The sequence below is a fragment of the Leuciscus leuciscus genome, assembly GCF_965113295.1.
Source record: "Leuciscus leuciscus genome assembly, chromosome: 17".
NCBI classification, from domain to species: Eukaryota; Metazoa; Chordata; class Actinopteri; order Cypriniformes; family Leuciscidae; genus Leuciscus; species Leuciscus leuciscus.
The window spans coordinates 38131261-38157070 of record NC_138741.1 but is presented as its reverse complement, the minus strand read 5'-3'; the positions used below and the strand labels follow the sequence as shown (position 1 = coordinate 38157070).

Here is a 25810-nt window from a genome sequence, read left to right as displayed (position 1 = left end):
ACTCATAAATGGAAAATTACTTTTTTATCATTTTTTATTTTGTAGAGATTTGTTTTTCCTATGAGAAGCAAGAAAAGTATATATATATATATATACTGTATATATATATCAAAGTCAAATAGCCTGTCATTGCAGCAATTCCAGCAATAATAATTAACAACAAAAGGTATGTTCTTCCAATAATATAATTAATTAATTAATTATTTAATGATTTGTTCAAATAAAAGTTCAAATAAAATCCACGAACCGACTCTATGCGCAATAGATACTGTTGTGAACCATACATATTGTCTACTGTTTTATACTATTTATTATAATTTTTTTTTTTATTATTAATAGTACTACTTAGGATAGAATAACACGTTGTAATGCATTATAATGTATGCTTGTTAATATCATCATATGTACTATTACGAATTTCATCTTTTCATTGCAGTGTGTGTATATCACATTTTCATAAAATGAATGAATGAATGAATTGTTCACATAAAAGTTAAAATAAAATCCACGAAACGACTTCAGTGACCGAGTTGTTTTCGCTCGTCTGTGTGTCTGGTCTCTGATTGGCTGGCATGTTGATGACGGAAGGCTCTGGCCACGCCCACACCACAGGACCGAGATCAGAGCGCGCGCCCCCGCGAGCGCTCACTGTCACTCAAGCGTCTCCGGAGCAACAGGTAAGCGCGCGCTCTCCTCTCCTCTCTCTCATCATGTGCTGAAGTTTCTCTCATAAAACTGCCGATTTTATTGGCTTAACTTTGTTTTTTACCTCTTTTTCTGTGAGAAAAAACATACTTTGCGATATAAACGTAGTAATTCTTCATTATAGTACTGATATGAAACGAAACGCATATGCAGTCACAGGCATAAGACACATAGTCGTTTATGTAGACTATGTTTCATATTTATTACACGTGTTTTTACATTGAATATTAACGTTCAAAGTGTGTAAAGAGTGCTAAAGTGTGTATAGATATTGATTCAGATCGACATATATACAGAGAATTAGAAGAAAATCTGTGGATGAGTCCAAACTGATATGAAATGCACTTTAAATATATCAAAATACATAATTTTTTTTCTCTCTTGTAACTATCTTATGAAATAATGTTATTTTAATGTAATATAATATTATGTTATTTCTCTCTTCTGTTTGAATAACATAGGAATCAGCTCAAAAAAGTTGAACATAATTATTTTCATAATAAAACAGGCATAAGAGACACGTAGTCGAATATGTAGGCTATGTGTATATGTTTCATATTTATAACACGTGTTTACATTGAATATTAACGTTCAAAGTATGTGTAGAGTATGTATTCAGATTGACATATATAGAGAGAATTAGAAGAACATCTGTGGATGAGTCCAAACTGATATGAAACGCACTTTAAATATATATGAAAAATATATAATTTTTTTGCTCTTGTGAAGTCTTGTGAAATAATGTTAATTTATGTTATTTTAATGTAATATAATATTATGTTATTTCTCTGTTCTGTTTGAATAACAGGAATCAGCTCAAAAAAGTAAAACATATATTATAAACAATACTCACAACTCAATATTTAATAAAAAATAGTTGTGTGTGCATTTAAGAATAAGATGCGTAATGCATGGTCCAGAATGCAGAGTTATTGCAATGTCTAATGTATTTCTGATTTTATTTACTAATAATACAGATTTTTAAGGCTCAAATGGAATCTTATCCTTAGATGCACACAACACTATTATTTATTAAACATATTGGTTACACTTCATTTTAAGGTGTCGTTATATATTTATAATGCAGTAAGAAAATCAACAGCAGAATGCAGAGTTATTGCAATGCCGAATGTATTTCTGATTTGATTTACTACTAAAAAAAAGATGAACAGAATTGTTTTCATATATATAATAAACAATTCTCACAATTCAATGAATATGTTTAATAAAAAAAACATTTTTGTGTGCATTAAAGGATAAGACAGCCGTGTGTGGTACAGAATGCAGAGTTATTGCAATGCCTAATGTATTTCTGATTTTTATTTACTACTCATACAGATTTGCAAGGCTCAAACGGACTGTGACAAGCATGAATCTGAGTCCAGCAGAGCAGAGCGACGGGTGTGAAGGCAACCGATCCGAGCAGATGCTCCCTTGTTTCCGCAGAAGCGCGTACGACGAGCCTCTCGCTCCCTACAACGGCTCCGTCATATCCCACCTCCTGCGGAAGACTATCCACAGCAAACTGAGCTCCCTCGACATGCTTTACTGCGCCAACGAGTCCGGTGCGACGGACGAGGAGCAGAGCGGGGGCGAGGACCTGTCGGTGGACGTCGAGCAGCATCTGCAAGCCAAGCGTGCACGCGTGGAAAACATAATCCGAGGAATGGCGGGATCACACGGGGATCCGGAACGAGAGTGCGAATCCGCTCGCTCCCGACGAGACAAACGCAAGCAGAAGCTCCCACTCCACCAGGAGCCAGACGCCAAACCCAAGACGAGCAAAGACGAGGAGTGCCACAAGCTGAAGGAGCAGCTCCAGAGCATGCAGAGACTCCTGCACCAGCTCCAGGAGAAGATCTCGCACGTGTACGACTCCGAGGGCGAGCCCAAACCGGGACTGAGCCGCGAATCCAGCGTGAAGAACCTCCAGGAGACTCTGAAGTGCGAGCTGACCCGCACCGTGAGCGAAAGCATCGATTCAATCTTCAAGAAGCTCGCGACGAAGCCGAGCACGAGTCCGGAGTACAAGCCGAGCCAGGACGACTCCCGTTCCGAGATATCCGACTCGGAGGAGGTCAGCAGGGAGCACTTTGAAAGCGACAGCCAAACCGAAGCGTTATCCTTAGTAGTCCGTAAGCCTTCCCAATCCCAGATGATCCCGGGCGTTAAGCGACCATTCCCGCTCCACCAAACCCCTTTCCAGTTCGGCTACAACACTCCCTTACACGACAGCCAGATCCTGGAGCACCTCCTGAAATACGGCCCGCACTCGGCCTTCTCCGGGCTTCCCTGTGTTCCCGCTTCCCTGGAGAGGTCGTCTCCGGACTCCATGGAGCATTCCTGGGAAAGCGTGGCCATGAGGTCCAAGGCTCATCATCTGGGTCAGCACCATCATCCTGCAGGACTGGTCCCGGTGGACTCGCTCTGTCTCCCGCACGTTAAGATGGAGTGTGCGGATCTGCAGAGCATGGAGAGGAGCTCCTTCATGGCCCTCAATATATCCTTTCAAAAATAAATAACACTTTATTATTCCCGAGTGTTTTCTGTATCAGTCCGACCTAAAGGGTCTGGGTACCGACAATCCTCAAAACATCAGTTTAGAAGAAAGAAAGTCTTTTTTAGGGATGCACGATATATCGGTATCGCCCGATATATGATCATTTTTAATGTTATCGTGATCGACCTGATAAGATAATTTGGCCGATATATCAAAGCTGATATGATAATATCAAAAGTGATTGAGTAAACTTCCATCTCTCTCAACTAATGCGCACTGTTCAACATGAGGGTTTTGAATTGCTTGAAATATGATTGAAATCACTTCAAAAAGGAAAATACAGTTCAGTGCAACATGTGCAGCGCATAGGCGACATACAATTATAATAAGAACATCATTATAATTGTGTGATTTGGACATTATGAGACTTTTGCTTTTATAATCAGGCTCTCAAAAATTATATAAAAATTTGGATTTAGATTTATCGGCCGATATATCGGTTATCGGCTTTCAAAAAAGAAGAATTATCGGTATCGGCCAAAATGTTCATATCGGTGCATCCCTTTCCTTTAATGCCACAACAGAACAATAAATGATATCAGAAGTGATCGAGTGAAATTAGATCTCTCTCAACTGAGATGAAAGCTCTTAGGGTTCTAAATGGAACTCTAGAGTTCTAAATAACTCTTTAAATGCCGAAAAGGTTCCGTATTAGAAGCGCCTTCTACGGTTCTGTAACAGAGTGTGCAAATATTGCCCAGAAAATAGTTCGGTTTGGTTTTTCTCTCTCCTGAAATTCATTAGTATTAATAAAATGGCAACACTTTACAATAAGGTCCATTTTGTCAACATGCATAATCTAACATGCAATAAGTACACGCAATATATTTTGTAAAGCATTTATTAATATTGGTTAATGCTAGATAATAGAAAATCAATTGTTTGTGTTAATTAACATGTTACAGCTTTTGACTTTTTGATCAGTTAATGTTGAAATTAACATAATCTAAGATTTATAAAGGCTAAAGACTCATGAAAAATGAAACCTTAATGAAATAGACACAAATGAGTCAGAAGTGGGAGTGTTGATCTGATCTGCAGATGAGAAATGCTGTTATATACTGAGGTCACAGTCTTTAGTGACTCTGCAAATCTGCAAGTCTTATTGATTATTAGAAGCTTCTCAGATGACAGAGAAAAGTCTCTTGTTTAAAGAAGATTAAAGAAATCTCACTGATGATTTCTCTTTTCACAGTCTCATAAAGTTGTTTGCAGGAACGAAACAAGGAGAGGTTTTTATCCACGCATGATGTTCTTTGTTTAGCTTGAGCTGCTTCTGAAAGAGCCCCCTCTTTGTTTAGTTGACTGTTTTTATTTAATATCCAGTAGTTAACATCGAGATAGCGCTGAACAAACGACCAGCTCTCGAGCTCGACGAACAATCGCAGGATTGAGTGCAGCGGTGAGCCGTTCCACCGACGCAGACTTCAAGGAGAATTTCTGCTTTGATCTCGATAACCCCAAAGAAAATTGTAGCATCTTCTTTAATCTGGGCTCAGTAATGACTTTAAGTCCAGGAAAAGACAAATAAAAAGGAATACAAGGCTTTGATAAGAATTGTTAGGAACAAAAGCCAATTTTCAAAGGCAGAAAAAGCAACAGTTTCTCTTCTGGAAATTCTCTGATTTTTTCCCTCCTCGGACTTGAAAAGGTGCGGAATATGTTTCTGCACTCTCGATGTGATCGGAGTGGATGAGAGAGGTCACTTTTGGTTGTTTGTGAAAAGCAGGCTCTCAGCCATCATTATACACCACCATCAATGGCCAGAGTCGTACATATATATATATCTGCAGTCAAACCAAAGATTATTCAGACACCAGAAACCATTTCTGATATGTTTTTTACTAGTGTGTGCAGGACACTATAGTTCATTTCTGTAAGTGAGGAGAGCAAAATACAGTAAACTGTGACATATTATACCCAAAATATTCTTCATACAGTGATTATCAGTAACAGTTATTAAGAGTTGAGATCAAAAATGATTCAGTCAATGTTTTCTGAAGTGTTTTGTCTTTAATTGCTAATGCTCTTTTTACACACAGACTGAACAAAATGAAGCATTGCTTGGTGATTGGTTGAGCTAAACTGGTATTATCTAATTGTGTAGTTAAATTTAACAGCTGACAGATATTCAACATAATTCATGTGTGAGACAGTCTAACAGAAGGACGGACAAAACCAGTCAAATATCAACTGAGTTCTGCTCATATTTTATTACCATTTTCTAAACTATAGCGAATAAACTGTGATAATGTGAGAAATGTTGAAGGAGTGTGAATACATTTGGGTTTGACTGTAATATATACACACATATGTGACAGTATTGCAGAGTGCTTCGCTTTTAAACATTAGATTTATATTTTATAATTTATTTCAAAGTGCTTCATTGTTTAATAGCAGCTGTTTGTGCTTTACGGTGTTTCTTTGAGCGAAACAATGTATTTTAAAAAGAAACAGGATTATTTGAGCATGTAAAAGGACGTAAGCTGATCCTCTTCATCCTCACTGAGGAAAACCATCTGTGTGTTTTACAGCAAAGCAATTATTATCTGCAGATATGGAGCGGACGGCTTGTATTGGAGGTGCTTAATCTAATTATTCTGGCTGTCGTGTCTTAATCCACTCTCTGGTCAACACGGAGCTGTTCGTTCATTTGGGCCGATGAATTGGACAAATTGATGTGTATTTGTTTGGGAGTGTGTGTTAATGCGCAGTGCTGAGTCGAGGTTAGTCTCTGTGATCTTTATTTATCGTGAGGTTTTTGAGGCCTTGACGCTCTTCACATTCAGGAAGGTCTGACCCCAAACCATTTGAAGAAAGCCAAACTGATGTTCTTCTACACACGCTACCCGAGCTCAAACTTACTCAAGAACTTCTTCCCTGACGTCAAGGTATGTCTCTGTGTTTCACACTAGTGTGGCTCTCAGTACGTTTATCTTTGCTTTATTTCGAAAGGGACAAGGCACATTCATTTACATGAGCACTTGTGTCTGTCAAATTATGGGTCAGTGTTGCTTCTCCTGTTGTTCATATTGTGATCACTAGAAAAGTATAGGGTTCTATATAGAACTCTAGGGCTCTAGACAAAATTTTAAAGAACCCTTTATACCAAAAAGGTTCTATATAAGGAGGAATGTCTTTCATAATAATTTCATGTTTAACAGGTTTTTTTTTCCAGTGATAAAGTATGTTTATGAGCTGCTTAAAAAAAAAAAAAAAAAAAGTACAAAAAAATTTAATAATTTTTTTAAAAATTAAATCAGTTTTATTTATTTTTCAAATCCCGTTTAAAAAAAAAAACTTTTTGGGTTTAGTTCAATTTTAGTGATCAAAAATCATGTCTAATTAATTGAAATCATGAAACTTATACAATTTAACAACAATTAAAAAAAAGGTTTAACAAAAATTACATGTTTAGGGTTTTATTAAATTTTTTTCTCTAGTTCCGTTTTATTTTTTACTAAATTCTGTGTTTTCTGTTTTAAGTTTTCTGGATTCCATTTTACTGGTTTAATTAATTTTAATTTTAATAATAAAAAAGCATGTCTAATCAATTATATTCATAAAAACAATTACTTTTTTTTTTTTTTTTTTACTTTTTTTTCATTTCTATGATTCTTTTTTAGTTTGCCTTTTTCTGGCAATCAAATGAAAGCATAAAACATTAATTTAATTTATAATTTAATCATATGAATTTAAACAAACTTTTTTGTCAAACAAAGTGCTGCACAACAGAGCTTTACTGTTACAATTAAAAAAGGAAGAACAATTGTGATTGTTTCTTAAAAAATAAAGTTTTAATAATAATGTATTATTATTAGTGTTTGTATTATTAATACATTGAGACGTAGGCCTACCTAAAAAGCTACCGTACAAAAGTAACGTTTTTCTGTCACAATTTCTTCAAGTTAAACCAAAATTTTATTTTGACGTGTTGAAATTAAACCATTCAGACATGCAGAACATGCAGGATTCATTTAGAAATAGTCTTTTTGAGGTTTAATATTCACAGAAACTAGTCTATATCGCGATTTGATTTAAGTGTACTGACCTGCTTTTTATTTATTCATAAAAAATCGGACAAATTCCGTTAAATTCTGCATTATCCAGTAAATTCCGCGATTTCGTTCGCGTTTTCTGCATCGTCATCATAGGACCCTATTAATTCAAACTAAATATGAATTCACTCTTTATATGAAAAGTCTTATGTTTCTATATATAACCTTTTCTTCTATAAGAGTGTCCAGTAAACCAATTATATTAATATTATAAGTACAACATTATTACTTGTATCTCTTTTATCTTAATCTATATTTATCCTAATAATCAGTTAAGCATAAAATAAATTCACATGGATTGTGAATTCAGAAAAGAACGTTCCATTGCTTTGGCAGAAATACAGGAAAATAACACAAAATTAGACGCTTGAGCAAATATTCCTGTGTGTTGGGGTGGTGATTCCTGAACTGCTGGTTTAACTCTGACAAAGTTAAAAGAAGAGTTTCTCAAGTCAGCAAAAGGAGACAAAAGAGTCTGTGGAGAGGAGCACAACCTCCTCTATTCAGCGTTAACCCTTCAGCCCGCCAGCTTTCAGCACACTACAATAGCAGAGCGCTGAGCCGCGGATAGTGTGTGTGTGTGTGTGTGTCTAGCGGCATATCCTGTGAGTGTGTAACGTGTCCTGAGGCACAAGTGTTGTGATGAGTCAACACAACAGGAAAAAGCTTGTGTGTTATTTCATGACTCTCTCGTTGGTTCTCCATCAGACGGCACATCAACGAGCCTGTGTTTAAGACACGACACACATTCAGTCGGGCGCATCGCCAGGAAACCGAAACATTCGGGCTTGAATATTTCGGGAGGATGGAGAGGCGTAGCGCCAAACATTAGTCCCAAACTGATGAGTGATATCTTCTTCTTGCGGTGCGTAGATCCAAAAGGAAATCAAAAATAAGAAAAAAGAGATCCGCACACAAATATAGGCCACGGGATTTTATTGTCCAGGGGCCACAAATAAAGTGCAAGAGTGCAAAACGGTTTCGGGTTCGTGTCCCTCATATACAGTATATAGAGGGACACATCCTTCAAAAAATTTGTTTTTAAATGGACGATTCTTAACCCGTTAGCTGTCAATGTCCCGCTGCCTTTCCCCCATCACATATTTCAGTATTCATCATAAATCATCCTGTGAAAAACATTTTGAAACTGGTACTTTGATACCTTTTATTAAGCTCCTCCCCCTTGTGGGCGGTGTCAAGTTTCATATTACAACATTTATTTCACTATTTTGTAACCAAATCTTTTTCTAATCTTGACAAAACATGTATGGACGGAAAGGTCGGAGACTCAAGGTCGCATATTGGTTGCTGTTTTGATAGAAGTGATATTGTGACAGAAATGTATTGATTTGTGAAAGAAGAACGCATAAAAAAGGCTATTTACACTAACTCCGCCAACTGACCCACTTACTCCCTTTTCCCATCACATATGAGATCAGAGAGGCATTTATGTTCAACAAAAATAAAGAAAATATTAAAAAAGTGGAAATAAAGTGTCTAACGTGTTTAATAACAAAGTGTTTAAGGTTAGGGGTAGGGTTAGGAAGGGCTTTATTGTCCCAATAAAGCAGCATCCATCTAATGATTTTAATGAATATAATAATTTACTCTCTATGCTATTAATGCATACCGTTTAATGTATAACAACACAGTGTTGCAAATAGTATCTGCCACTATTTATAAGTATAAATGGTAGAGGTCGACCGATTCATTGGTTTTGCCGATATATCGGTACCGATAGTTGATTGGTGGAACTATCATTATCGGCAAAAATCCATAACGACAGTTTTTCCTGGTTGCGTCCGTTGCGGCTGAGAAGAGTGTGCAGTGATTACACAGAGCGAGAGCGCCCTCTAGAGGCAGAATAACAAACTATCACTGGCGACTCGAGTTGTTTATTGTAACACGTGAGGCTGTGCGCTTCACGGAGAGACACTTCAGATGTGCATTTAAAACACAGACAGCAAATGGTATGAATACAGAACACTACGTTACATGTTGCCATATCATTATAAAGTAATTAATTTGTTGACTAGATGCTTCATTAGCAGAGAAAGAACAGCAGTGTGTTCGCCGTCGAGGCTGAGATGACTCTAACATTAGTACCTCAAGCCACAAAACACACGCAAACCTATTGTTTAATGTCGCAATTGTTACCATCTATTTCCATTAGTTTATATCTATAGATTTAAACTATCTATAGCTAAAGAAACCTGTAATATTTAAATGTTTAAATTATTTTCTGTAGAATTCGTTCTGTAGAACATCTCATTTTAATATATTCATATTTATATATTTATTTAATTTAGCACAATTCAGTTCAGCAGTGGTATGTTTTTTTTTTTTTTTTTTAGTATCCATTTTAAAAATATCGGTTGATTAATCGGTTATCGGCACGTACGGTCAAAGCTAAATATCGGTATCGGTAAAATCCACTATCGGTCGATCTCTAATAAACAGCATCTAACGTCTACTTATTGCTAAGAAAATACTGCTATTTTTTACATAGGGTAAATAGAATTTATCGCTATTTTCACTTTCAATAAAATTCAATAAACTGAGGCCGTCACCCAGTGGCGATCTTTGGTACAGCGCCTAAACAAAATATTTTTTTGTGATATCAACTTCAAATTTGACAGTTAACAGGTTAAACTATTATCCACAGTCCTAAACATGTGCTTACAGCCTTTCTAAGGCTACAATTTCCACAATTACTATCCATAAGCCAAACCCTGAAGTTCAACATTATATATTACATAGAACTATATTATATATTTAAATAAGATTCAGTTTTGTTTTGTTCTTTGTACTAAATTGCACATTATTGAAGAAAAATCCTTGTTTCATTGTTGAAAGTCACAATTTATACTAAACCTCGTCACACCAGTATTTTGGTGTCAGGAAAACATTGTGTGGTTGAGATTGAATTACTGAGGTTGATGAACATAAAATACTGAGGAGAGATTAGAGAAACTGTTTCAGTCTGAATCATGTGGTCAGACAGATCTGATGATGTTAAAGATATAATGTCAGATAGATAGAGATGTTATTTTAAAGGCGGAAGTGTTTGGTTTGGCTACATGTTATTTTAAGGTGATGTAAGTATTAAGTAATACTAATTAACCATGTACTTACTATAGAGTTACATTAGAGTTTGGTTTAGGGTTAGTTACTTGTAACTATGCATAATTTTCTGTTATTACTAGTAAGCACATGAACGTATAACTACGTCAGCTTAAAATAAAGTGTTACTGTGTATTTTGATAATTTCTATAAAATTCTGTTTTAAATCACAGATTCTCCACAGCCTAACATTAGAAAAGCGCAAAAGCTCGTCTGATAATATTGGTTTTGAAAGTAGTGTTTCATGAAGGTTTGGTTAAATCAGGAATCAGTCATGAGGATGTTTCTTCTCCCAACAATAGCAACAAATATGACCACAACAGTATGTGACAAATCCATGACGGGAAGTCTATTGTGTCGTATATCGAGTGAAGCGCTTCTGGAACATGAACAAATGTGGGCGGGGCTTGATTGTGTCTGTGGGGAATTGATTGGATGGTTGTGGTTTGCTATTGGCTGATCTCATGTGAGTGACAGGTTATAGCCCCGCCCTCATCATCAGAGAAGAGAAGAGATGTCACAGAGAAATCATTTAGAATAAGACTATTTGTATTATCTGTTTCAAGATTAAAATTTTTATTTCATGGGGACTTTAAGGAATCAAATGATACACACAGAAAGGCCCAGAAAATGAAGTTCACTGTAGATGAGGAGCTTTCTGACACTGTGTCTCGTGTGTTCGTCCATCACAGGCTTTCCTGACCACTGATCGTTAGCCAGTCATGTCTCCTTCATTTATACAGCGCTTTATAATGTAGATAGTTTCAAAGCAGCTTTACAGTGATAATAGGAGATTACAGTAACAGAGATTGTTTAGGCTTTATAGCAGCTCTAGAATAAAGTTATTGTCCAGATAAAGTTAGTTTTGATTGATTCACTTCCATTGCAAAGATCATTAGTTATTAACTTAGCGGCCGCTAACACGACTCTCGTTGCTCGAGAACGCAAACCTTGAAAAATGTTGAAAAGCGTAATCATCTCTGTGTAAACTTCAAAAACATGAATCTGTGAAAGCGCAGACGGCGTTCACATGCGCATTACGTGTTTAGTCTATAGGTGTGTGCGTTTGAATATATATGTGCACAGGCGTGTTTGTCTTTCTATACAAATTGACCTCACCAAATTACTTGTCTGGCCTTAAAAATTAATAATACCGAATTTTTTCTTCCGCGTATCAATGTGAACTGGAATCAAGGAGCAAGGAGAGTCCCGGCGAACTCCTGTGGGAAGTCACAGCACACAAAGCCTGGACTAATCCCAGTGCCCGATCCCATTCCCGTCAGCCGAAGCCACTTTCCTTCTGACCCCTTTCTCACACTCCACCAGAAGAAGCGTCTTTGAGCCCTTGGGCAGCTCTGAGCTCTGAGATCGGATCAGGCTTGTAATAACAGGGCTGATGTGAATAGCGGTTTCATCTGCTGTTTGGATAGAGGTGATTCTGTGTGCAAGACATTGCTGGGAAAGACGAGGTGTGACCACAGCCCATTAAACAGGAGTGTGTGGCTGACAATAGTGTGGAAAGCCAGCGCTAGAATAACAACAAACACAACAAACAAACTCGGTAACACTTTATAATAATGGTCCGTCATTAATAAGCAGGACTAATGAGTAGTAACACATTAAGGTTACACTTTATTTTAAGGTGTCATTGTTACAGTGTAATTATATATTTAAGTACTGAGTAATATTAAGCAACTACATGTACTTACTATAGGGTTAGGGTAGGGTTTGGTTGAGGGTTATTTGCATGTAATTATGCATAATTTACTGTTATTACTATAGTAAGTGCATGTAACATATGTAACAAGGACACTGTAAAATAAAGTGTAACCCAAGCTTCTTCTATTAACCACTATAGAAACAAGCTTAACTAATCAGTAAGTCATTTCACATTTAGGCCTAAGATAGTTCCTTATTTGGTGATCAATAATTACTTAATCAGATTGTCATCATTAAGAACTACCGGTAATAGGTAATTATGCCAAATTATAAAGAATTATTAATTAATTACTAATCACAATATTAACGTGTCTGAGGTCATAAAATACTTCAGTAATTACTCAAGTGTTGCCTAGTCACTCCTCAGGAACTACTAGAGATCTGGACCATTATTATAAAGAGGAAAAGATGTTTTTCACTTTAAAATAAGCTAAAATAGGAAACACTTGAGTAATTAGTGATGCATTTTATGACTATAATCAGAGTAAAAATGATGACTGATTGAGTCTCAGACACACGATAATGTCCTTTATAATTTGTCATTTAGTTAATGGTTAATAATAAGGCAAATCCCATCAAGTAATCATTGATTAACTAATAAGGAACTATCTCCTAAATGTGATATTACTTACTGATTAGTTAATCTTGTTTCTATAGTAGTTAATAGTAGTAGCTGACGTGTTAATGTGGGTAACACTTTATTTTACAGTGTATTTGTTACATATGTTACATGCACTTACTATAGTAATAACAGTAAATTATGCATAATTACATGCAAATAAGCCAAATTACAATATACAGCTTATGAAAACCCCAAATTCAAAATCTTTGCAATTTTGAAAATGTTCATAAGCTGTGAGCCATATTCATCAAAATTATAACAAATAAAGGCTTGAAATATCTCACTTTGCATGTAATTTTCTATATAATACATTAGTTTCCCCTTTTAAGTTGAATTACTGAAATAAATGAACTTTTGCACGATATTCTAATTTTGTGAGTTTCACCTGTAGTTACTTATTAATGACGGACCATAATTATAAAGTGTTCCCAACAAACGTTTATGAAACAAGTAGTGCCACGACTCTAGATTGCTGATGCTTGTGATACGGGATTCCTCCTGCTCTCCATGCAGTCTTCCCATGTGTTCCGATCGCTTCTCAGGAGGACACTGACTATCATAAGAGCACATTATAGCCTCTATAGTCAAAGTGTTGAAACATGGTCATAGAAAACCTCGAAACTTGAGGCAATTTTAAAATTGTGATTTCCAGGCCATGAAAATTTGTGGAAAACAATTATGTAATTTTTCTAGTGAAGTAGTTATTTGCTCAACTCTAAAATATTCTGTCAAATGCACTCTTTTAAATAGCCTGATGTGTCTGTTTGTATGTTTTATGGTTAAAATACGCACCATTCACTCTTAATCATGAGCCTAATATGCTGAAACGACTAAGTTAATGTTTCTTCTCTTGTCGCATCTAATTACGAATTCACGTAAATAATGTATTTTAAATTCAAAATGGCAAAATAGAAAAAAAAAAGTAGAGAAGTTTGAATCACAAACAGATTTTAAATGTTTAGATACAGTGTTTTCCAGAGTCGCGCTGGAATAAGTTTTCTGGACAGTAAACCCCCCCTTCTTTATGATTGGTCATCTCAATCAATCTGACACTGACGAGCGCTGTCAGACCAGTGATAAAAATGTATTACATTGATGCAGACAGCGTATAAGAGTCCCTCTCAATTTGACACGTATTTTTTAAATATTTTTTGATATATCATTTTTTAATGTTTTTAGTTCAATCGCTGCATCACGTCCCAGCTGATCAAGTGGTTCAGCAACTTCCGAGAGTTCTACTACATCCAGATGGAGAAGTTTGCTCGTCAGGCCATCATAGACGGCGTGAACGATGTGAAAGACATCTCCATCACCAGAGAGTCCGAGCTCTTCCGTGCCCTCAACATGCACTACAACAAAGCCAACGACTTCCAGGTACTCACGCCTTTACATCTGTACACGGAATGTTGGATGTTTGCTGAAACTAAATAGACCAGTTCAAGCAGATACTGCACTGGTTTTAGGTGGAATGCATGTAAATATGGTCAAATGTGTGAAAGTTCCCCTTTAGTCAATCATTTTATCCCTTAAAACTCATCTTTGATCACCAAAATGATATATTTAAATGTTTTTTCCTTAATAAAAATGTCTTCATGCCTTAAAATATCTTGAATGTAACTCGACACCCTTGCCTCATTTAGTATACGCGGTTCTATGAATATGCAAATGAGCCCCGCCTCCACTCACTCACTCAGCTCAGAGATCCACTGGTTGATGATCACACGTTGATCTGATTGGTTACAAGGTAGTTTGTGACATCAGAAACACCAGCGATTTCAAAGCGTGTGTTTGAGACTGTCTTTGGTTCACTGCAGTTTTAAGGAGAAAATACTCAGCAATGCTGTCGACTTATGAATTTACACATGGTTTGTCTTAAAGCATATTAAAAACGCCACATACACACATAAACAACATTAAAAGCTGGATTTACACCACAGGGGGACTTGATGATCAAAGATGAGTTTTAAGGAATAAGATTATTGACTACAGGGGAACTTTAATGTTTAACAGATTGGCATCGCTGTAAGTGCCTCATGTTGTGCTTTTTTAAAGAAAATGATCAAACCAAAATAATTTTTTTAGCAGTAATCAACATCATACCATAAATGCTGTCGATTGAGCTCATCTTGAGATTTACTAACAGCTTCCAGCACAAACCCTCTTTTGGCATTAAAAACTACTGTCAGGTTTACTAAAGACAAAATTAGTGCTGAAAAGACGTGGACTGGGTTATTTTTGCGGCTGACTTTATTGCATTTGTAGGAGTTTCCCTTTCCCATATTTGTTAATAAATGACATAAGTATAATGATTATTTGCTAGATAAAGTTCAGTTACTGTTTAAATGCACATCAGGATTTAGTGAGAGTTTCTCCAGCGTATAGCATGTTTTGTGTTTGTTTTTATAAATGTGTTTATTAATTTTCAAGCATTACAAACATAACCTAAAATCAGAAAAGAGAACAACACAGAGAAATAAAAAAAGGAAAAAAGAAAAAGGAAGTATGCAACAACAATTATTACTATTATTATTATTATGGCTTACCACTCCAATACATCAATCTGAAAAAAGGTGAAAGAAAAAATATAATTAAATGATTGTACAAACAATATGCCTTCCATATTTACACTTGAATATACCTTACATATTTAAACCTCATTTTAAATAAACCCTCTAGTAAGAATAGAGGATAAATGTGACCCTGGACCACAAAACCAGTCACAAGGGTACATTTTTTAAAATCGAGATTTGAAAATCTTGAATCTGAGGGTGCAAAAAAATCTAAACATTGAGAAAATCACCTTTTAAGTTGTCCATTTATGTTTGCGATTTTGCTGCATTCACTCACAAAAATATTTTTTTTATAACAAAATATCTTCATGGAACATGATCTTTACTTTATATCCTAATGATTTTCGGCATAAAATCTATCATTTTGACCCATACAATGTATTGTTGGCTATTGCCACAAATATACCCGTGCGACTCGTGACTGGTTCTGTGGTCCAGGGTCACATATTTAAACCCATATACATCAAGACTGGATCCTAGCGTAGAGCATGCTGATCTGCATCATAAACCAGATTCAGAGATTCAGGCTGGTTCTTTCAGTCGGCTGTCCTCGGCCCGTTTTGTCCTCCCTCCACACTGAGATGGCGTTTTTATTAATGAAAACAACGCTTTTTGAAAACGCTCTCCAAAGTGGACAAATTTGAAAACGCTGTGTCGTGTTGTAGTGTGGACTGAGAAAACAGAGGTATTTGAAAACGATGACGTGAGTTTAGTCATGTGACACATATTGAACCAATAGATATTGATGTTTATAGCGGTATTGTGTCTGTTATGTGCGATTCACTTTCACACAGTTGCTAAAATATGTTACTTTGCAAACTCTTCATATCACAGTCCTGCAAAGATGACAGGATTCACTCACATTTGCTGAACATGAGAGCAGTTTTAGCGTTTTACACCAAACATATAATGCTGAGTGAGTTTGCTGGACGCTTCAGTGAATGAGGAGATATTTTGCTAAATAAAATGATCCTGCCAGAAGAATTGCACGATAACTTTATAATTTATTTTCCGTCTGTATCATCTCAGTGAGTGTGTGTGAGGGTTTACTCATGCGCAGTGAAGATGAATTTAGCGTTTTCAGGCGTTTTCCAGAAGTTTCTCATCCGCACTGAAACGCCTGCAAACACCAGTGTGGACGGAGAGCGCTTCTAAACGAAAACGCTGTTTTCAAATGTATCCGGATTAATGTAGACGAAGCCTCAGAGAGATTCAGGCTGGTCCGAGCCGGTTCTTTCAGTCGGGTGTCCTCGTTCTGACCCGCGAGTGGATCCGCACCTGTATCTGCGCATGATCCCAGATCCCAGATCCAAACTGTGGGAAGAGGAAGCTGCAGCATCTGCTAAAACAACTTGAGATTATGCCCTGGCCACGCCTGACTGCCGTTCGGATTGCTACTGATGCGAAAGAAGCCAGAAATCCCAAGAGTGCCGGGCCGGCCGATGGGAACGAGCCGAGAGAGTTGTCTTTACCTCAGCACCAAGACATTCCTTTCCCAGGGCCTGCTTTTGTGTCTGGAGATGCACGAGAAACAAAACTGTCAACAGCGAAGCGGAGCTACTCTTCGGGAAATAATGCCACCGGATAGATCCACCTTCTTCCCACCCTCACACACACACACACACACACATGCCCGAGTCCTTCAAAGTGATGCGCCGCCTGGATTCCTGCGATGGGAACCCTGTCCTTTCATGCATTTTCCGAGCAGTTAAGTTCGATGCAACAATCAAAGCGTCCATCCACGCTGCTCACCTAATGATTCTGACACTGTATTTGGTTTAAAACGAGAACATTAAAGATGCTGCGTAAAGATCAAGGACTTGCGCGCATACCTATAGACCTTCTGCGCCAGAGAAACGAGCGCGCAGCATCTTTAGAATATTGTCTTTGAACTTCTGTTTCAGTGGTCGCTCTGTATATCTCTATGGCATCGCTGTCGAGGAGTGATTAGCTGGAGAAGGGGATTTACTTATTGTAAAGTTAGCAAAAGTTATCAACGAGTGCAGCGCTGAAAAGGGGCGGGGCTACATAAGGTCTATGGACTAAACACGTAATACGCATGAGCACGCCGTCACCGTTTCCATAGATTCACGTTTTTGACGTTTACGTGGAGATGATAACGTTTTTTTACTTTTTCAATCAATCAATCAAAACTAACTGGCTGGACAATAACTTTATTCTAGAGCTGCTGTAAAGCCACAACAATCTCTGTCACTTTAATTTCCTATTATCACTGTAAAGCTGCTTTGAGCTGCTATACTGTTAAAAGCACTCTATACTGTACATTAAATAAATTATGGGCTAGGGTGTTCTGGGTTTTTGCTAGGGGCTTGCATTTTGGTTCTGAGTGGTTGCTAAGGCATTTTATGTTGTTGCTAGGATGTTTTGAATAGTTGCCAAGTGCTTGAATGGTGGTTCTGGGTGGTTGCTAAGACATTTTAGGTTGTTGCTGGGGTATTTGGGGTGGTTGTTAGGTGGTTTATAGGCTTAGGGTGTTCTAGGTGGTGGCTAAGGCACTTTAAGTTGTTGCTATGGTGTTCTTTTTAGTTGTTAGGTGGTTGCTAGGTTGTTGCATGGGTGCTATGGAGGTTGCTAGGGCATTCTGGGTGGTTGCTAAGGTATTGTTAAGTGGTTTCTGGATATATGTGTTCTGGATGTTTGCTAAGCCATTTTAGGTTGTTACTGGGGTATTCAGGTTGTTGTTCGGTGGTTGCTAGGTGCTGGCATTGTGGTTGTGGGTGGTTGCTAGGGCATTCTGGGTGGTTGCTAATGCATTTTAGGTCAATGCTGGGGTATTTTGGGTGGTTGTTAGGTGGTTGCTAGGAGGCTCTAAGTGGTTGCTAGGTGGTTTCATAGGTGTTTTGGGTGGTTGTTAAGGCATTTTAGGTTGTGGCTTGGGCATTCTGGATGCTTGTTATGTAGTTGCTAAGGTGTCCTGGGTGGTTGCTAGGTACTGGCATTGTGGTTCTGGGTGGTTGCCATGTTGGATGCTCTGAGTAGTAGGCATTTTAGGTTGTTGCTGGGGTATTTTGGGTGATTGTTTGGTGGTTGCTAGAATGCTCTAAGTGGTTGCTAGGTGGTTTCATGGGTGTTCTGGGTGGTTGTTCAGGCATTTTAGGTTATCAATGGAGCATTATGAATGCTTGTTAAGTAGTTGGTGGGGTGTGCTGGGTGGTTGCTAGGAGCTAGCATTGTGGTTCTTAGTGGTTGCTAGGGCATTACTAGGTGGTTTCAAGCCTAGTGTGTTCTGGGTGGCTGCTAAGGCATTTTAGGTCATTGCTGGATATTTTGGTTGGTTGTTAGGTAGTTGCTAGGGAATTCTGTTTGGTTGCTAAGGCATTGTTTAGTGGTTTCAAGGCTAGTGTGTTCTGGGTGGTTGCTAAGGCATTTTAGGTTGTTGCTGGGGTATTTTGGGTGGTTGTTAGGTGGTTGCTAGGATGCTCTAAGTGGTTGCTAGGTGGTTTCATAGGTGTTCTGGGTGGTTGTTAAGGCATTTAAGGTTGTTGCTGGGACATTCTGGATGCTTGTTATGTAGTTGCTAGGGTGTCCTGGGTGGTTGCTAGGTGCTGGCATTGTGGTTCTGGGTGGTTGCCATGGCATTCTGCCTGGCTACTAAGGCGTTTCACTGCACTTACACACTCAGTCTGATCACAGTAGCACTAGTGAGGGTTCACTCACTGCAGTATAGACCCCTTTTCAGTTAGTAAACATTGTGAACATCGTTTTTCAAAAAAGGTCTATTGAGTGTGTAATCGGTGTCTGACTGAGGTCTGTTTCAAACGTTTATTCCTCAGGTTCCTGACAGATTCTTGGAGGTCGCTGAAATTTAAGTGGTTTCTAGGCATGTGTGTCCTAGGTGGTTGCTAAAGCATTTTAGGTTGTTGCTGGAGTATTTTGGGTGGTTGTTAGGTGGTTGCTAGGAGGCTCTAAGTGGTTGCATAGGTGTTCTGAGTGGTTGCTAAGGCATTTTAGGGTGTTGCTGGGGTATTTTGGGTGGTTGTTAGGTGGTTGCTATGAGGCTCTAAGTGATTGCATAGGTGTTCTGAGTGGTTGCTAAGGCATTTTAGGGTGTTGCTGGGGTATTTTGGGTGGTGTTTTTTGGGTGGTGGTTAGGTGGTTGCTAGGAGGCTCTAAGTGGTTGCTAAGGCATTTTAGGGTGTTGCTGGGGTATTTTGGGTGGTTGTTAGGTGGTTGCTAGGAGACTCTAAGTGGTTGCATAGGTGTTCTGAGTGGTTGCTAAGGTATTTTAGGGTGTTGCTGGGGTATTTTGGGTGGTTGTTAGGTGGTTGCTAGGAGGCTCTAAGTGGTTGCATAGGTGTTCTGAGTGGTTGCTAAGGCATTTTAGGGTGTTGCTGGGGTATTTTGGGTGGTTGTTAGGTGGTTGCTAGGAGGCTCTAAGTGGTTGCATAGGTGTTCTGAGTGGTTGCTAAGGCATTTTACGTTATTGCTGGGGAATTCTGGATGCTTGTTATGTAGTTCCTAGTGGGTCCTGGGTTGTTGCTAGGTGCTGGCATTGTGTTTCTGGCTGGTAACTAAGGTGTTTCTAAGGTGATCTGGTTTGCTGTTCTCATTAACACATAATTTGAAGAATCACTCATGATGAAAGTTGCACAAACACTTCACTTACATACTCAGTCTGATCACAGTAGCACTAGTGAGGATTCACACACTGCATTATAGACCGCTTTTCAGTTAGTAAACATAGTGACGTTTTTGTAAAAAGGGTCTATTGAGTGTGTAATCAGTGTCTGACTGACGTCTGTCTCAAACGTGTGTTCCTCAGGTTCCTGACAGATTCCTGGAGGTCGCTGAAATCACACTTCAGGAGTTCTTCAGCGCCGTCTCCCTCTCCAAAGACTCCGACCCCTCCTGGAAGAAAGCCATCTACAAGGTCATCTGCAAACTGGACAGTGACGTTCCCGAGGACTTCAAATCCCCTTCCTACCTGTAAACCCAGAGCGCCACCTACAGGACGCTTTATTTATCATGAGTGTCAATCACACATGTGTCTTTTTATAAGTGAATCGTCAGCTTTATAGACAAATCTAAATATATATTCTAAATATTTTGCTGTTGACTGCCAGCGAGTTTGTTTCATTTTGTCTGTGGAATAGGCTTGTTAAATAATAATAATAATAATAGTTTGGATTTTGGTTTTTCAATGTAATATATTTTGCTTTTATAATGCCACTGTAGACAAATGTGTGGTGTGTTTTTTAGTCCTGGTAATGAACTGGAAAAGCAGTTATGATTTGTGTTTTTAATGTGCATTTGTTTCTTCTGTGAAGTATCTCATGAAGCATCTGTAATAATTATTAAAAAAAGGTGTAAATAAGTATAATTTAGCTGTATGATATGAGTAAAGGTGGAATATTGCTGTTTATGTGGGACCCCAGATTAACATATATTGCATGTAGAAGCATTTCCCTCAGAATTTGCCAATCTCATGTATACTGGTTTTCATATTCTTGTTTATCATTATCTAGCAGTGTGTGGTTTTTCATTTAATAATAAAAGATTCATATTGCTGCAGTTAATATGGGGTTAATTTTTTGAGGGTTCTGATATAAACGCTTTCTTTCAACATAAAGAAACACCCCCCCCCCCCCCCCCCCTCTCCAAAAAAACATTAAAAAAATAAAATAAATTGTGACAATCCAAACCTGTTTGCTGTTATTTTATTGTAGCAAAACATGACCAAATTTTGACCTGTTTGACAGTCTTCCATCTCTTAAATCTCGCCATTGTGTTCAGATTTAACCCTCTGATGCTCTTCGGTCATTTTCGACTGAAACATTTTATGTTTTGAAGTTTTTTACTTCATCGGAAAGGTATGAAACTTGGTAAAGGTTTTGACACTTGCTGTGTGAAAAAATAAATAAAAAATAATCATGGACATGATTCGAACAGGTTAAATGGTCCTCACAGTTAAAAATGAGCGCATTGTAAAATGAATGTGAGACGAATATCCTCTAGTGGAAGCGTTTGGTACTGCAGCCGAACAACATCTCACTGAAAGCTCATTTTCTGAGATATCAACCTCAAATTGGGATCACAACATGTTTAGATTTATGGCTTTGACTTTCTCACAGTTTTAGAGTAAAACGTGTGTTAGAAAAAAGTAATTTCATATACAAATTTAAAATAGTATTTATGTGCATTTTTCATACCAATAAATACAAACTTTTTTTTTTTATTCACTTTTTTAAACTTTTTTCACTTCAACAATAATCTGCCAAGTGTCGTCTTTAAAGAAGAGATCAAACTTCAGTCTGTGATCCAAAACATCCAAGATTTACAACAGTTTTAATTGGAAGTTTCAGTTTCAGGTCTGTGCTCAAAAAGTTAATAAATGAAATTACTGCATACATATTATTTAGTACCATAACAAATACAATATATATATGTATATATATATATATATATATATATATATATATATAAAACATTCTAGAATTAAAATATAGTACATTCATCTCATTTATAAATAAAAAATTGGTCATATTTGATCACCATGCAAAGAGAACCAAAAGGTTAAAAATGGAGCAAAAATAAAAAATACAAACAATGATTGGCAATTTCTACATGCACCCTAATCTGTTAAAGTCTCCCTGTGGTGTAAATCCAGCTTTTAATGTAGTTTATGTGTCTATGTGGTGTTTTTAATATGCTTTAAGACAAACCATGTGTAAGTTCATAAGGCGACACCATTGCTGAGTATTTCCTCCTTAAAACTGCAGTGAACCAAAGACAGTCTCAAACACACGCTTTGAAATCGCTGGTGTTTCTGACGTCACAAACTACCTTGTAACCAATCAGATCAACGTGTGATCGTCAACCAGTGGATCTCTGAGCTGAGTGAGTGAGTGGAGGCGGGGCTCATTTGCATATTCATAGAACAGCGTATACTAAATGAGGCAAGGGTGTCGAGTTACATTCAAGATATTTTAAGGCATTTTTTTTTTTCTAAATATGTCATTTTGGTGATCAAAGATGAGTTTTTCGGGATAAAATTATTGACTACAGGGGGACTTTAATAATCGGACTGATGGCTCAGTGGCTCCTGAATGTAAAACACCTCAAACGATCTGAATGAGCTTGATCCGAATTTCAGTCTGATTGAAAGGAGTAGATCTTAAATAGGAAAATATTGAATGAATAATATGGAAACCTTTGAATCCAAATGCTTTCTGAATCAAACCCTTGTGCACATGCGCAGTGTGTATATTCACGAAATATTTGCTAAACAAGCTGAAAATGTTGCCGAACATTCGGTTTTCATCGTTCTTCAAACATTAGAATGTTACTTAGTGACAAGTAGCGACATTTAAAACAAGTTTGACAAAAGTCCATTTCAGAAACAAAAGTCCCATGATGAATGATGTATAAATAAGGTTTTTGTGCTAACCCTTTGAGAACTTATTTTAACTCTGAATGACTGTTTCATTGATGTTACAGGAAGAATGTTTGTTCTGTCCCGTGTAGCGTCTGTCCCGTTTGGACGGCTGTGGTCACTGTGGTCGAGTGGAAAGAGCTGCGTGAAGATTCTCCTTCAGCGTTTCACCTCACAAACATCAGCTTACGTGTTCGGCACAACGACACACTGATGCCGCTAGGCCTCCTTTCCCCTTTCAAAGCTCCTGACGGCTGTGTTCCTGTTCTGCTAACTGGACATCCCCCATGTAAGTCCCTACAGCTCCATTCAAAACATCTTTCCCCGATTCCAGGCCACTAAGGTGCAACTAATCCACCAAATAAAGGCTGTTGGGGAAAGTATGCTGCTCACATTGTTTCCTGTGGCCAATTCAAGGCACATTTCTAAGGCCGCATTCATTGTGAGGGACACGCGAGCTCTCACTACGGCCGTGTCTTAAAAACAACAACAATGCATTCTCTCCTCATGAGTAATGTGCAACATGAGCTCATAGCAGAGATGTGCCAGCGCAGCAGAATCCATGCGCTCCTCCTCCAAGCACCCGTGCAGTCGACTCATCACTCCTGTCACTCACTGCCTCACAAACACACCAAACGTCATCATCTGATTCAAACATTTACATTTATGCATTTCGCTTTTATCCAACGCCACTTGCATTGCATTCGAGGTCTATACTTTATAGGTTCATGCATTCCCTGGGAATCAAACCCATGACCTTGGTGTTGCGAGTGCAGCTTCTATTAATTGCCCTTCTATTAATTCTATAATTTTTTTTTTTTACTTCATCGTAATGGTGCGAAACTTGGTAAAGGTTTTGACACTTGCTGTGTGAACACACATCCTAATCTGATTCAGCTGTTCTAGTACAACAAACACTTACATTTATGACCGTGGACCACAAAACCAGTCATAAGGGTCAATATTTTGCAATTGAGATTTATGCATCATCTGAAAGCTGATCTATTCCAGTGATGTATGGTTTGTGATGTCAATCAAAATATTGAGAAAATTGCTTTTAAAGTTATGCATTTATTTTGTGATTTTGCTGCATCCACTCACAATTATTATTATTTTTATATATTTACAGTAGGACATTTTCAAAATATATTTATGGAACATGATCTTAATATCCTAATGATTTTTGGCATAGAAGAAAAAATGATATTTGATCCATACAATGTTATTTACCCGTGCGACTCGTGACTGGTTTTTGATCCAGGGTCACATTTATGTATTTCGCTTTAATCCAAAGTGACTTGCATTGCATTCATTGCATTCAAGGTCTATACTTTATAGATTCATGCATTCCCTGTGAGTCGAACCCATGACGTTGGTGTTGCGAGTGCAGCTTCGGTTAACTGCCCTGAGGGTTTATACCCCGCAGACACGGCTCGAGTTTAGCCCCAACTTTCACTCGCCAGCAGTTTTGTGGGAATCGCTGAGAAATGCCGAAATCAGAGAGAAATCATGCCAAATCTTTACTTCAATGAGCTCATTGTTTCTGCCCTAAATTATACTTTTTTTTTAAATGAAGAAATTTTTTGCTAACTGTGATTTGTATATGTATATTTCTGAAATACATAAGACAGTAACCTCTGATAACAGATCACTTTAACATGCTTTTGAACGATGTGTATTGTATTGAACTGAATTGAATGTGTCGCTGAGGCCCGTGGAGTGTTTAGCTTGCCAAATATCTGGAAATGCTGCAGATTTGTTATGTTTGCTTATTGTACATCTCAGGTCTCAATTTCCCAGCACACACTAATATTAATTACCATGTTATTAGAGATCCAAGAACTGAAGGTGCTGGAAAACTATTATATTTGTATCATTTTGCCAATTATTCTTTTCCAGCCCTAAAAGGATCTGGTTGTCAGAGACCGTAAGTCGTATAGATCCCGAACCTGGTGCGATGGTTCCAAATCCCCCGCATTACTCACACACACACACACACACACACACACACACACACACACACACACACACACACACACACACACACACACACACACTCTCACACACACACACACACACACACACACACACACACACACACACACACACACACTCACACACTCACACACACACACACACACACACACACACACACACACACACACACACACACACACACACACACACTCTCACACACACACACACACACACACACACACACACACACACACACACACACACACACACACACACACACACACACACACACACACATCCGTTGGACACTAGGTAGCTTTTTTAATGTTTTTTTCCCCAAAATGTTCTGAAAAGCCTACTTTTTCGAACTGCATTATAGACTGTTGTGTCAATTTGCACAAAAATCGGCACACATCATGTCAAGACCCTCATGACAAAAAGTTTTGAAAATAAAAGTTTTATGAAGATTTGTTTTTGTTTTTCCTCTCTCGAATATTTCAGCCAATTAAATGGTCTGGGCCCGTATTCATAAAGAATCTTAATGCAAAGAGTAGCTCCTAGTGACAAAATTCTAAGAAAATTCTTAGAAATGTGGGCGTTTACTCTTAAAATTAAACAAAAAATCCTAGTAAAGAAAAAAGTAATTCTGAAAGCATCTTAACCCTTAAAAGAGGTCTTAAGGTCAAAATTGTTAGGAGCACGGACGAGGACTTTTAAGAGGCTTAAGAGTTTCTTTAGCAGAGGAGAAAATGGCAGAAAGACGAAGAGGGAGAAGAAATGTGTTGCAGACAATGAATAACAGTGAGTTAATAAGACGTTATAGATTAGATCGTGCAGGGATCATGTTTGTGACTGATCTTATTAGAGACACGCTAACATCTCCGACACAGCACAGAAATGCCATAGCGCCAGAAATGAAAGTAATCACTACATTACGATATTTGGCAACTGGGAAAATTCCATGTTTGATACATTAAAACCAACATTCAAACCAACATTAAAACCACCACTTAAATAGACATGCCAGCAATCAGTGTAATTGGCTTAGAATGATAAAAATTGTTCCCTCTTTCCAATCAAATA

At 37.8% G+C, this 25810-nt stretch overlaps 2 protein-coding genes and 2 long non-coding RNA genes across 4 annotated transcripts in view; 3 read left to right on the top strand and 1 right to left on the bottom strand.

Annotated features, from left to right (window-relative positions):
- The window catches only part of LOC309479447 (uncharacterized protein), a 148951-nt gene extending 142854 nt beyond the window's left edge, over positions 1-6097 (bottom strand). Inside the window, exon 1 of the mRNA XM_082143589.1 lies at positions 5065-6097. The gene's annotated coding sequence lies outside the window, so the exon portion shown is untranslated. The remainder of the gene's footprint in view (positions 1-5064) is intronic.
- Positions 182-20963, top strand: prox2 (prospero homeobox 2). The gene is made up of 5 exons (XM_082143522.1): positions 182-677; positions 2044-3207; positions 6051-6156; positions 13967-14161; positions 20141-20963. Exons 2-5 carry the CDS (start codon positions 2075-2077, stop codon positions 20306-20308), a joined length of 1602 nt encoding a protein of 533 aa, XP_081999648.1. The 5' UTR covers positions 182-677; positions 2044-2074; the 3' UTR covers positions 20309-20963.
- On the top strand, positions 17435-18600 carry LOC309479544. The gene is made up of 4 exons (XR_014199289.1): positions 17435-17778; positions 17859-18074; positions 18308-18339; positions 18572-18600. It is a non-coding gene; the product is annotated as an uncharacterized lncRNA (long non-coding RNA).
- On the top strand, positions 18721-20133 carry LOC309479536. The gene is made up of 3 exons (XR_014199281.1): positions 18721-18771; positions 19267-19445; positions 19545-20133. It is a non-coding gene; the product is annotated as an uncharacterized lncRNA (long non-coding RNA).
- Positions 20964-25810: the final 4847 nt, after the last annotated feature.